Source organism: Vidua macroura, chromosome 2 (assembly GCF_024509145.1).
Source record: "Vidua macroura isolate BioBank_ID:100142 chromosome 2, ASM2450914v1, whole genome shotgun sequence".
Lineage (NCBI taxonomy): Eukaryota > Metazoa > Chordata > Aves > Passeriformes > Viduidae > Vidua > Vidua macroura.
The window spans coordinates 108,067,867-108,082,701 of NC_071572.1; the positions used below are offsets into that span (position 1 = coordinate 108,067,867).

The following is a 14,835-nucleotide window of genomic DNA, read 5'->3' on the forward strand; positions in this document are numbered from 1 at the left end:
GAGGTGGTAATTTATCATTCAGCCCTGGCGTAGGATCCCGTGATGGTGCTGCCTAACTCCTGTTTCACACAGACAGCGGAGTTCATTTGGATTCTGGCAGAGTCACAACGGATGCCTAGTCCCACTTCTACTGACAAAGTTGATTTGTATATAACTTTAATTAACTTCTCAAGGTCTTTAAATCATCAAAGGCTATACAATTGTAATTTGAAAGAAATTAAAGTCTCCTAAATTGTTAGTTACCTATGGTGTTAGAAGAACAGTAATATGCCCACTTCCATCATTACTTATCTCACAGGTATTGTAATTTCATATGTGTGTGTATATATATATATATATATATATATATATATCTGTGTGTATATCTCTTTTTCTTATTCTGCTTCAGTCGACCAGGTCTGTTGAATGCCAGTGACCCCAGTTATCCTTGGCTTGCAGACTCTTGGCCTGCCACAAGTCTGCCAGTAAATAACAGCACTAGTGGACCCAATGATCTTGGGAATTTTGGTCGTGGAGGTAGGTTTCCTTTTGTTAAGTCACCCGATGTTATGAAATAGGCTTCCATTAGTTAACATCTATGATGAATACTGTATAATATTTTTATCATTATAGTTCATTCTATGTGTTTCTTTCTTTCTAGATTTGACTGAAAATTGACTTTAAAATGTTCCTTTCACTTTATCTCTTCTTACTTTTTAAAAATGTCGGTCTAGTTTGTAATTTGCCCCACAGTGGTGAGACAGGGTCTGTTTATGATGCCAAGAGAAATGGATTTGTGTCTCAACCTCATTCCCTTTGTTGTGGACATGAGCAATGTACCATGAAGGGCAGTATAGCCAAGGATGGAGGATGTCCATAAGAGCAGAGGAGAACTCCGGAGATGCAGGAAAGATGTTCCTTCAGCAGAAGGACACCAGAATTTTGTTGCTGTCACCTTATTCATCCTTTTGCTGCTCTCAGTCTCAACCATAACCTGTGAAGAAAACCTCAAAGGTCTTAGGCAACTCTATTTTTCATAGGAGGAAAGGATACATAAAATCGAACTATTTTGATCTTTTAGGGGTTTGTTTCCATTTTTACTTGAGAGCGCACCTTTTGGGATGTGAGGTAAAGATACATTGTTACAATGAGGAAGGAATTTTTAGAGGGGTTACTTCATTTCAAACATTTAACTCAAATGGGAATTTAAAGATGTAGGATTGGAATTTTTAAAAGTCATAGTAATATTCACATCTCTCTGTTACTTCCTTGGTTTCTGTGATAACACAGCTAATTCTGCATGCTGTTCAGACTCTGCTTCTGAAGACCATCCATCATACTGGGTATACATTCCCATGAAAAGCCTCTTGCCTGTGGTTTGACTACTGCGACTTAAAATTACAACAAAACACTCTAGATTTATATTCTGTATAAAAACATTATAAAGTTCTTGTCAAAAATATTTAAAAGTAAGCAAAACTTTGGATAATATTTACAAGGCAATTGAATTTCTGCCAGCTTCTTTGTTGTGAATATCTTGAAAATAAAACCCTTCAGTACTTTTCCATCTTTTCTTAAACCCACATAATACAGAAAAATTACCATTTTCTTTTAGCATTTGGCTGTATACAACTGAAATTGGAAGCATTTTTTAAAAAATTTTTGGCCTCAGTGTGCTTGAGGCATAGGTCCAAATTCATGCAAGAGATACAACAGTTACATTTTAACATCCTGCAGCTTAATTCCACCCATGATCTTTACAGTTGAGCTGAAACTTTCATTCTGGGTGGTTTGGGATCACTTATCTCTATCTGTTTCAGCAGCTGAGATTAGATGTTTCTGCATTAAAGACTGATAGGAGGTATTTTAACATGCAGAGATGGAATATTAGCTATATAGATGGAGTTTGGGCCTCTTTTACTGGTTAAAAGGCCTGTGATAACATAAAAGTTCTGTAAGAATTTTAAAAGAGTAGGGTGACATCACTCACCCTGGAAACTCAGAAGCTGAGGCAGGCAGTCCTAAAAATTTCCCTTAAGAGTGAGATCCACTGTCCTGGATCCACTGACAGGCATTTGAGAGCAAGGCTGTGAGTGGGAAGCACAGGTGAGACTTAGAGTCATGTAAGGCCACAAAATGGTATTGCATCTCCAAGGCAGCAAGAAAGAGCTTCCCTGCACAAGTATTTCAGCACTATTTCATTTATCTCAAGAGTTACAAACAAAAGTTGGATTTTGGAGAGTTTTGGGGCAAGTTTCCAATGGGAAGTGCGTCTTCATCTTTGGTCTGAAATGTACAGTGTGATGTTTTTGCTATGACAACTTGCAAATCACGCTTAACTTTTACTCGGAGGCTATGGCACTTTGTAAAATCTCTACTTAATAACTCCTTGAGTTCTTAAATGTATACTGAGGCCAAAAAAGTAATCCATGCTTGTACTGAAAATTCCCAGAATGTTTGGAGAACCTCAACTTATCAGTAAGAATGACTGAAAGTCCTTGACTGGTGGGCAGCTATGCAACTTCCCTTTCAAGTGTTTCCACATGAATAGTTCTCCATTTTAAAATGACTGTATAGAGATGATACCTCTTCAGTTGCCAGAAATATGCACTAAAAGACAGATGTATGTCTGAGTACTTCAGAGATGAGCATTTTGCTAGTTTTTACTTCCTTTAGTCTTCAAATCCAACAGACAGGTTGAGCTGGATTTACTTCACTTTATACATCAACAACAGAATTTATTTACTAAACTTCAAGCCATTATACTTTGACGGAACCAATTGTAGAAAGGAGAAATGTTCATATTATGGATGAAATGCAAGAAAGATAGGACTGCACTTGTCTCTCACATCTCACATCTCATGTTGCATTTGCACACAGATGCATTTTTGTTTGTGTACTGCCTCTGGAAAGCACATTGCATATGTGCAGATAGTAACAACATGATTTTAAAATATGGGCTATAGTTTGCATTAATTTTAATTTTTTTGCACTTGCAATTTATCTGCAGATATAAGTTAATACAATTAAGATCTTTTAAATACTTGATTGCACCCATTTCCCTGCTGTATGCAAAACCATAACCAAATTTAATCTCTCTTTCTGCAGTGTCTCTGCTGAGCATTTGCTATTGCCATATTTATTGTAAATATTATGTTGCTGCCCTGAGACAAAAACTGTTATTAGGGTCCATGTTAAAATGTTCACTGTAGCACACCTGAACGCAAAAGAAAACAGTTCTATGATCTAAATGTTCATCTCAGGAAAAGAAAATACTAAATCCCAAAAAATACGATCTAAAGCAAACAAAAAATACCAAATCAGTGTGAGGAGACCATGGTGTCACATCTCATTGCTGGATAAGTCTTTGAGACAGTGAGAGTAAAATGTATTCCCTGAGGTTGCACAAAACCCACATCTGAGTTTGGAACTGAGCTTAAACCCTTGACTACGTGCAAGAATCATCTTTTCTTTCTGGGGCTTAAGGTACATAAAAATGGCTGTGATCCCTAGAATAGTATCTGAACATCCTCACTATAGGAGTATGCATTATTTCAAGTATGAGTTAACAGTTGGAACCTTTATCTGCCATCTGGCTGTAGAAAGAAAATGGCATATAAATGAAGGATTTTTTTAAGAAGTACATTCTGGAATTGATTCAACTTTTCAGAGTCTAAATAAATTGTAAAAATAGTACCATTTGAGATATTGGCCTCTGAGAGAGCAGGAAGGAGGGTTGTCTTCTATGCTGTGGTTCTCCTTGGGACATCATGCCAGTCATCATTAGATTCTTCACACTTCACTAGTCTCAATTTCTAGATCTAGTATTCCACCAGCAAAGGTCACTTCAGTGTTTAGTGAGGAAAGAGACTGCCAATGAAACTGATTAAAGATACAAATTGCAGTGTGGGATAGGATTCAAAATATTGAGAAAACTCAGCAGATATTTAGTTAAATATGCTGTAATGGCTTTCAGGTAAATGTAGTGGAGATTTTGAACAAGTTGTTCTCCATTATCAACATTGCTTTGCCATTTTGAGGGACTGATCACCTAAATCCCTTCAGAATATCAGATTTTCTTTCACATATCAGAAATAACTTGGTTTTGTCAGGTTTTTCTTTTGTTGAAAAGAAGGAATGTACTGGCTAATGTCAAAAGGAAAATTAGATAAGCTGATGCAAAGAGTTTCAAGAAAATCAAGGTGATGCCCTTAAAAAATTACTTTGAGAGTTTTGCTACCTATTTGCTGGGCAAGTTCCCTCTGTGATTTGCAAATTCTCTCCTTTCATAATTTCCCTGAAGCCCAGACAGTTTCATTGGTTCTGACATAGAATGAACAACTGAAAACATTCTTCAGTAGAGAAATATTCCAAATTTCACTTTCACAGTTGAAGGTATGAGGAAGAAAAAAAAAGAAAAAAGATAGTTTTAGGCAGCGAGACGTGAAGGACAAGTGGTAGGCCTGTCACAGCTGCTGATAGCTTGGCGATGGTTGTACATCATCTTCCCTTCGTTGGCTCATGGACCTGTCTCAGCTGAAATGCAAACGTGCAAAATGACACGTTTATTTCTCAGCTTAAACCTTGGTACTTTCAGGCTTCCTGTGCATCAGTGATTTGTTTCGTTCCACAGATGTGCTGCCACCAGTGCCAGGGCAAGGAGATAAAACCGCTACCATGCTTTCCGACGGAGCCATTTACAGCAGCATCGACTTCACCACCAAAACCAGTTACAACAGCTCCAGCCAAATAACGCAGGCTACACCATATGCCACCACCCAGATCCTGCATTCCAACAGCATCCACGAGCTGGCTGTCGATTTACCAGATCCGCAGTGGAAAAGCTCAATTCAGCAAAAAAATGACCTCATGGGATTTGGTTACTCTCTTCCAGACCAAGGCAAAGGCAACAATGGTAATTACAGCTCTTATTTTCCAGAGCCCTTGACTTTGTGTACTGTATCATCTGTGCATGAATTAGAAAATTCTTTTTAGCTCTGTGAGACACTGTTCATGTTGACCTGAACTAATGCTTGCACACCTTGCATGTGTGCTGAACCTCACCTGATCACAAAATACATTGCACTGTGCTTTTAATGCTCTTTGTCCTGTGCTAGTCACCAAGCCATCTGTCTTCCATTAGGCTAGGGTAGGTGTACCTTTAAAAATAACCCAGTTAAAACCTGCCACCCCACCCCATCTGCCCCTGACTTGCTAACTGCATGTGTCGCATGTGCTTGTGCTGTCGACTAATCCCACGATGCCACTGTGACCTCTGCCGTTTAACCCTTAGCCTTGCTTTACATCCCTGACTACCGGGTGGCTGAGGGACTGGCTAATAGATTGCCACACAACCAGTCACAGGATTTCAGCACCACCAGCTCCCACAACAGCTCCGAAAGGAGCGGCAGCCTCTCAGGTTGGTTCCGTCGCCGTGCATAGGGGAGCGAGGGATGGAGGGGTGTTGGCAAGTGGCTCGCCAGGGAGGCAGAAGATCTCCCAGGCACCAGTTGAGGATAGCCATGAGAGTTCCTGCCCATCAGCAAACAATGCCACATGGGACTCTACTGAAACAAAAAAGCCTTTAGCAGAACCTACTTGAAGATAACTGGAGAGTCCTTCCGTGTGGTGCTTGTCGGCGCAGCTGCCAGCCTTGCCTTGTCAGGTCCTTTCCCTGACACAATATACGGAGCAAATTTATTTCTGCATCCATCCTCAGTTTATAGGTCTCCCCACAGTGAACTTCATGAGGAGACTATTATTTTTGTTGGGTTGTTAACAGATACCCCACTCCCACAAGCTGTTTCTAAATGCTGTTACTCAGAGAAGCAGGTTGGAAATAGTTGTAGGGCCCTGAAAGGTGACTGGGGTTTCAACAAATTGTGCCAAGTTTACATACAAACAGGATGTAAATTTTATGTGTGTGCTGCATGTTCTATTGGAAATATGATGCATTTTCATCAGATGAAAATGATCATAGTACGTGTGGTTGTGTATTATATCTGAGCACACCTTTTTTCTTGATTTCTTTAATTTTGCTTACTTGTTGCTTATGTTATGTATAGTTGTCTTTTTGGTTTTTTTGTCAAGACAAAAACTGAAAAGGCAACAGTTAAGATGAAAATCTGTGATTTCACCTAGCTGAAATATGGGAGCACTGAAAGGATTTACTTTTGATATTCAGAATATATCCACAGCCTTTTGAATTTCCACTTTAAGCTGGAGCAGTCCTCCAGTAACAGACCAAACCTAGAAATGGCTTCTTTATGTCAATTTAAATGACTATTCAAACTGAATCTTGGGATAAGACGCCTATTATCATTGGCCCATGAATCAGATAGCCAAATGTGTTTGCAAGTCTTGCCTTCTCAAGGGGGAGCATTAGCTGATTTGACTGAGACCAAAAAATAGGCTTATGGCATTGTCAGAGAGGTATCTGGAAGCTGAAATACTTCAAGAAAGGTTCTTGTTCTTGGATGTGAGATATATTGACAAGTAGCTTAAGAAATCAGCTTGCTCCCCAGGCTGCATGAAAATGCAGAAATGGATGTGCTGAGGTACATATATGTCAGGTATTAGAGGGCAATATCACACTTTAGGTATGTTGACAGCTAAGGCTGCCTAAGAGTTTTCTCAGAAAATAGGAAGTGTCACTGGAAAATACCCTTTGATCAAAGGCTGGACTTTGATTAAATATTTCAAATGCATATTCTGTGTAGTGTTTCTCAGTCAGAAATGAATTTTCTGATGACACTGGGAAACTTTGGGTTATAAGTCAGTCATATGGCCAGGGCACTCTTGTTGTGACCAAGGCAACTCACAACTGGATGCCCCAGTGCTCAGATGAGTGCCAGATTGTTGGACTGCAGAGTCAGTATTTTGTTCTCCCTTGCCCACTAATTATGCCTTTGATACAGGATAATTATGTCTGTAATACTCAAGAAACTGGGGGAGACCTTCAAATAGTCTGATAATTAGAGCATCACTGGAGTCGTAGACCAGCTTTGATTACGTAGTCCCCATCAGGGTGAGCAGGGATTTCTTCTCTCATTTCCTTGGTTAGTACTTTAAGTACTACTTATTATTCTGACTAAGTTTCTGTCTCTCTTACATGAATATCATGAGAATTCCTGTCCCACTGTGGAATGGAAAACAGCTAAAACCTCAACTGCTTTATGAGGCAGGGAAATTTTGTAGCTATAGTTTGCACAGATGATGTCTGTACTAGGATCAGTAGCCCAACTGGCAAATTCTTTCTCCCGATTCACCTAGAGATTTAAACAATATAATTGAATTTCAGTGTGAGGAGACACTGAAACATCAGGCATTGTTGCTAGGGGGAAACAAGGCTTCGGTGCATCAGTTTTCAAACACAAATCAGGCTTTGTGTGTTCAGTGTCTGTCCCACTAGTCTGACAGTGGAGTAACTGCCTATGGGGACAGAAGAGAAATCTCCTGCCCAACTGTACAGTGTAGGCTGCTTTCCCCTACCAGCAATGACCTTGGAGTTCTCTTCTTTAATTTCTTCATCTAAACACGTCCCTTGTCTCTCTGCTTCACTCCTTCTAATATCTCCATTATCTCTAATTTCTCTCTTTGAAACTCCCAAAATCCAAGTGACTCCCATATTAGCACTCCACACATCAACCTACATTTTACCAGTCTCCTAAGATCGTCAAGATGATACACTTCCAAAATCTTCCTCTCCACCTCAACTAATCTCTAAGCTGAAGTTGTTCTTTGCATTTCCCTTCTCTGTGTGTTCCTAGTTTAAAACCTCCTGCAACATAAAAACCATTCATGTGCTTTCCTTCTAAGGCAGACCCACCTGCCTTAGTTCTTGTTGACTCCTACTCCTGCTGACTTTTAAAAAATTTCTTCATGTCCCACAAATCAAAATTAACCTACTTCCTTTGCACTGTTCAGTGACCTTATTTCTAACTCCACTTTTTTTGCCCTACCTGTGCTTTGAAAGCTTTACTTTCCCTCCAGAAGTTTCATAAATTTGTTCCTCTGTCTCCACTGTCACTGGGGTTTCTTTTCACTGGTCAAAATGTTCTTTCCCTTTTCAAGAAAGCTGCCCTCTCTGCCAGGCTACAAACAGAAGGAAGAGCCTGTTTTCCATTCTAATAGAAGTAATATTAGCTCAGTTCACACATAGAGAATCACAGGATCTTGGCTGGACTTACTATAAATACTCCAAAACAAGGAAGGAAGGAAGAGCTTTGGTCTGGAATTGAGTAGTGGAAAGCAAAGTCTTGCTTGCAATATGCTGCCAGCCAGGTTGATTAGAAGTATTGCTGGGCTTGTTGCCTGTCTCTAGCAGGCGCAAGAGGAGGTGAAAAGAGAAGTCTTGGTTACTTCTGAGTCGCAGAATCATCTTTTTCTTCCCTCTCTATTTGTTCCTGTTTTCATCCAGCTGACATTTGGAGGTAACAGAAGAAAGCCACTGTCTCACAGACAAAAAGTCCCATGACAGGGGCTTGTCTCTTTTGCTAGAATTTCACCTCCTTCTGTGTTTCTCTGTGCCTAAAGTTAGAACCATGGCACAGAGGGTGGTGCCTGCCAGTGCACATCGTGACACCCTCCCTGATCAGTCAGTTGTGGTTTTCTTGATTCATTGATTCATTTTTACATGGGTTTTTTTGGCTAATCTTTATAAATCATCAGGGGACATCAGTAGGTGAGATGGATTAGATTGTGCTTTCTGAAACAGGCCAGGGATGAGTGAGAGCAGCTGGGTACCCCACTGAAAAGGCATCTGACAAACCATCCCTCCACCCAACAAAGAGTTTGAAAGCCACAACAGAGCTCCAAAAAATAGATGAGTCCCCATTCTTCCACTTAATGAATTCCTGACAAGAAAAAGAAGTAAACGAAAAATAAAAGAAGCAAACCAAGTGGGATGAGAGCTTTCTCTGTAAGATCACTCTCCCACGAATGGAAGTGTTTCAGCTGGAGAAGTGGATCCAAGGACAGTAAGAGAAGAGCAGAGGGTTTAACCAGAAGGCATTGCTCAACTTCATTTCTGCCTCATCCATTAGAACTGTGCATCAGAAATAGAACCTCTTCTCCATAGTGGCACAAGATACTTGAATCCAGTGAAACAGTCGGTCCTAACACATTGCACATGACTTCCCACTATTTTAAGTAAAGCAGAAATTAGGAAATTCCTATCAACAAAACCCTGTTTCTTTTGTTTTGACAATTTACTCTTGTCTTGAAAGTCCTGACTCCAATGACAGCTTTTTGGATGGTGTCCTTAACCTCTTTGTTTTCCACAGAAAGTGATTATGCAAAACTGTAATATAATCACAGTGGATTCTGACATTTGCTATGTTTTATTGTAATTTTATCTAAGAGTGAATTAAAAAAGTTATAAAGTGCACATGAATAAATCAGGAAATATATTTCTTATGCAGGTAAACCAGTCTTTCCTTGTTTCTGCACTACTGTGGTGCAAATGTACAGAGGTATAAAAATAAGTGATTTTCAGTAAATATTCAGAATATTCTCCATTCCATTCTATTATTTCTTATAACCTTGTGACAGCATTAGCACGTTGATGCTGATTCTGCTGAGATACAAATACATCTTTTTTGGGGCATGTGCTCTGGAATCAGAATTCTGTCCAAGAAATGTAAATAGCTGGCCTTTTTTTCCCATATTATAGCTCTAAAATTTTATTTTTCTTTTTTGGATTTGCAGGTGGCAAAGGAGGGAAAAAGAAGAAAAACAAAAATACTGCCAAGCCCCAGAAAAATAATGGTTCAACCTGGGCAAGTGTTCCCCTCCCACCCCCTCCTGTGCAGCCACTTCCAGGCACAGAGCTGGAGCACTATGGGGTGGATCAGCAAGAAGCAGGGTAAATTTTTTTTTTCTTTTTCTGTTGAAGAAAAATCTGTGATTTGCAATAATGAGTCCTTTTCTATTTTTTTTTAATTTTGCTAAGTGACAATATTATTCTGTTTTGTTTAAAAAAAAAGATAAAGAGAGAACAACTTATCCTGTAGACTTATTCAAGGCTGTGGAGGAGGAATGTTTGAATAGCTTCTCTGCATAGTGACTGAAGATGGAAATAAAAGTGACCTTGCTTCATCATCATGTAGGGCTTCAGTGATTTCTCATGCTGAGAGCTATCTCACTTCACAGGTAGCTTAATTGAATTCTGGGATTGCATGGAGCTGATGGGACTCAGAGTGAGTAAGGATGACATAATCTGGCTCTGTGTATTTTTTTTTTCACTGCTTTGATGTTTAAAAATATTAGAGGCAACAGAACAAAAAAAAAAAAAAACACCCACCAAAATGGATTAATTTCTGAAGATCAACCAATGGATAATAATCTTCTCATCGGCTTTTAGAAGAAATTTCACAGTTGAGGAAGGCATGCTAATTATAGCCTTTTTTTGTTATTATTCAAAAAACTTTCAAGTTTCTGGAACTTTGCACATATTTTTGCATAGCTCAAACTTGTTCTCAAGGACACAAAATCACACAAGAAGTGCTAAACGAGAGGAAAGACGTTTCCTATGCAGACAACAATTACAAATGCTTTTTATAAAGTGTAATTATGTGATATACCAGGTTTTCAAGCTCTGGAGGTAAATCAGAGTGTATAAAAATATAGTTTACTGTGGGTAGTTCTGTTGGAGTCTTTGAGAATAATTTTTCTGTCAGGGACAAATTTCTGTCTGTTTCAATACATGGATTAATCAATATTTCCTAAGGATGAAACATTTTTAAGAATACATTGTAATAGCTTTACTGAATAAAAATATTTCAAGCGTTATCTCAATTGTAAGTGGGAATTGATCATTACTACTTTCATAATTAAAGTTAGAAAAATTCCATATTGTTTCAGTTTATACCAACTCTTTTGACTCTTATAATGAGCAATAAATGACCATGTTAGTCAGTGAAGTTCTTCTTAAAATTAAGGCCCATTCAGCCTGTATTATAGTTAAAATTTCAAAGTAATGGAAAATGAATAACCTTACTGATTATGAGTGTTGTTTAAATCTCAAGGCAAAAAGTTCACTTAATCATTGTCTTCTGTATTCTGTTATAAGAGGCTAAAATAAATTTTAAATTGTTTCACCATATAATAATTTTGTCTTTATCAGTTTATATCCTTAAAACACATGTGCAGCCATTTCACTAAAACAATTATGCACTAGAAGGCAAACCACTTGGATTTTCCTTAGAACCATGAAATAGCATTAAAGGTAAATGGAAATACCTTATAGAGAAATCCCTTGTGACACAGGGTTTGACTCCTCAGTTGCATAAAGCATCTGTAATTTAGCTGAAAGGAATAATATTGGTCACCAAGTCAACATTGGTTATTTAAGGAGAAAGTAATCACCAGCCTCTAAGTTCACAACCATTCAGACTTAGTTTTTCCTCTGATTATGTTTTGAATTACTCTTCTCTGGTTTTTGTAATGTCTCATTAGCCTTGATGGTAGCAAGACCTCGTAACATGCATTTTACCAAACACAGAAAAAATGTGAAGGTTGGACTTAGAGTCTCTGTCTGGGGCTACAGTAATTTGCAACCACCTTTGATGAAGACTGAATCTGCAATGCCCATACTTTCTGAGGATGCTTCCAATACTAATAGTCCTTCTATATTTAAGGGGTGGTCTTGTTTCTGTGGTTTTCAACATGCTAGAAGGGAAATAATCATGCTAGAAGGGAAAGGACTGCTTTCCTTATTTTGCCTTGGACATACTGGGTTAAAAAAAAAAGCCACATTTTTAAACTCTTCTGTTCTTTTTGGTTTGTTTTGATTTACTCTGTGACAAATTCAAAGTGGTTTAATTCTAGAATTAGTTACATGGAGATGTAATTATATTGTGAATTACAACTGAAAAATGAGCTTCCAGTCAGAAAAACTTAACACTTTAATGAAATTCTCACAATACGATACAAAATATGAGTGTTTAGAGCAATAAAACAAGGTGGGTGGCATCGAAATAGAGACTTGTTTTTATGTGTGTCTTCCTATAACAATTAAATTTAAATGTGAGTTTCATTGGAACAATTATCACAAAAAACCTCAAAAATTTTGACACCTAGTTTTGCTTACTAGAGATTAGCGCTAATTGCCTTATAAGCACTAGTGGACTGCTAAGTTGCAAAAGATAATCCACGATAGCAAGTGATATAAAAAAAGACCCACCTAACTTAACCTTTCACAGAAAAAATACACTCAGTTTTCTCTACCATCTTCTTCCCAGAGGCACTGCCAGTTAAGTTTCTCTTTTCTTGTAGTAGCTCCCAAACTGACATGCTCCCTTTCCCACCCTTTTCAGCGAAGATGATGTTGCTTGATTTTATGTAAACTTGACAGTAAAGAAATGCTCAATTCTTACTCATTATCTTTTACTTTGATTTTTCACCAATAATATGCATGATCTTGAGCCAACCCAGTAAAGGCAGTCAGCATATTGTTATTTGGGTATTTCTGTTTCTTGCTATTGACTACACCTCAAAATGGATTATTAGCTGCTGAATGTGAATATATTTGATACTTATTGTCTGCCTTTAGGAAAAGTTGAGGAAGTATTACCTTTTACTTCAAAAAGTCCTTTCTGGTGAGTTCCAGGGAGGGAAGCTTCATTTGTTACAACAGTATGTGTAATGAAACACAATTTTTACAGAATGTTCCCTGTATTTATCACATTTATTTTATATTTTGAAGGAAAAAAAATCTATTAACGTAATGAATCGGGCTTTTTAATGGTAAAAGATTACTATGGAATAGAAGTGCTAACAATACAGTAAAACTTATTAGAAAAATAGAGGCTCATGTTCGTTAACCAGAACTTATTAGGGTCTTAATTATAATGAAATTACAATCAGAGATTGCTAATTAAGCTAGGGCACCTAGATTTCAATAAGTGTACTTGAAAAAAGCAGCATTTTCACCACATTGGATTTACTCAAAAAACGAAAAAGAACACAGATGTGGCCAATAATCACTATGGTGATACCAGATGTTTCTATAGCTGTATTACTTTTGTGACATGTAGTTACTATGTACTATGTTAGGTTTACTTTTTCCTTTTTTTTTTTTTCTTTGTTGGTTTTGGGGGTTTTTGTTTTTTTGGGGCTTTTGTTTTATTTTGTTTTTCTCTAAAATGAAGGTTAGGACTTGTGGCTTTTCAGACACTCTCTGAAGAGTGTCAAGAAGACAAAGGTTCTTGTACCTGAAATCTTGAATCTCAATGTCCTGAACTTCAGGCTTAGGCTGCTTTCCATTTCAAACAAAATTTGGGTAAAGGTACAGTACTTGTGCAGAATCTTTTCACTGAGAAACCTTTTTACTAAAAAACCTTTTTGCTACCAATCTGAACATTTGGGGATTTGAAGCGAGTAGGGTCAGAAGGTGAACACATCCAAAGCTCGTTTATTCATCATTGCAAAGCCACCTGGGAGTGCCTTTTTCCCCTGTCCCTTTTAAAGAAGAAGGCATTACAGCAAAGCATGAGGTTGAGAGAGCAAAAGAGAACTGTTGCACTGCACAGTTTTCACAGCATGATTTAGGATGGTCCCTTCAGCCTTGGTTGCAAATGTCCCGAGTAAACATTGTTTGGAAAGACAAATTACAGCTGGTCATATCTTAATTGTTTGCTGAGGATGAATATGTATCATGTAACATTTTCTTAAATCTCTGTGTTATGAAAATGGTAATGATCAATCGCTCAACCTGTCCTAGAGGCCAGATGTTAAGAAGTAGCCTTTATATTCACTTCTGTGCTCATGCATGTTTGTATATCTATTTATGGTTATATCTACATATATAGAGATTTAAACTTATGCAAGTGTGAATTACCAGATATATATTCCATGGACTTTTGGATGATTAAGTCAGGTTGTTTTAGCTGTCCTGAGTCTGTGTGTTTAAATACAGACTATAGACTTCTGAATAAGAAAAAAGTAGTTTAGTTAATTTAAGAAATCTTTGGGTTTTGCTGAAAGTAAATGTTCTGTTCATAATACAGTTTTTACAACTTCTCCATCTCAGTGTTCCCAGCCTTTTTATAACCTGGTTTCACACTTGGGAAAATTGACAGTAATTCATTTTTCTTAGGGAAATTGGTAAATCTTTCCTTCCAAATCAGAAACTTTAAAGGAGTATTTTTAAGCCAGTTTAAGAAATTAACTGTATTCTGCAATGCACTGCCTGCTTGCATTGCAGAAAAAAGGACCTTGTCAGCAGTCCTTGAAGGTGGAAAGAAGATAAAGTGACTTAGATGATGCTTGGGAAATGGCCTTTAAGAGTGTGTGATGATTTGACAGTGAAGGAGCTGTGAGAGCTTGTGGTTGTCTGGTTGTTTTTGAGAGGAAAAAAAAAAAAGGCAACTGTGTATTCTGAGTTATTTTGGAATACACCAGGAGTTAAGAAGAAATGTGTGCTGATGCTCAAGGGACTGTTGCCTGACTGGATGTTTTGAAGATGGAAAAAGTAGACATTTGAGATTTGAGTGGTGTGATTGTCAGCAAAGCTGCATACAACTGAAGTTGTGTTCAGATTAGGGAATTACTCTGGGGAGATAATGCACAGGGAATGACCACAGTCACTAAGGCCTATCCACCTGGAAAGATGCCAGAGTCTCTAAAGGGACAGCATCCCAGGATGATACTGTAATACAACACTGAATTGAAAGGTCCTCTGATGAGCGCAGAGACTGAAAAGAATTGACTTGCTGGCAAAACTTGTGTAAGAAGTGGTAATAAAATATAAAGCTTTTGTTTCTAGCCCTGATCAGATATAGTGCCACCCCTTACAGCTTTGGTATAAGGCAACAAAAACCACAAACTCCTACCAGGACACCCTTTATGTCTGAA

At 38.0% G+C, this 14,835-nt stretch overlaps 1 protein-coding gene across 1 annotated transcript in view; it reads left to right on the forward strand.

Moving 5' to 3' along the window:
• Positions 1–14,835, forward strand: part of ROBO2 (roundabout guidance receptor 2) — a 434,311-nt gene that overhangs the window by 385,259 nt on the left and 34,217 nt on the right. The window contains exons 19-21 of the mRNA XM_053969447.1: positions 389–516; positions 4,613–4,894; positions 9,688–9,844. Coding sequence (XP_053825422.1) covers positions 389–516; positions 4,613–4,894; positions 9,688–9,844 — 567 coding nt within the window. The remainder of the gene's footprint in view (positions 1–388; positions 517–4,612; positions 4,895–9,687; positions 9,845–14,835) is intronic.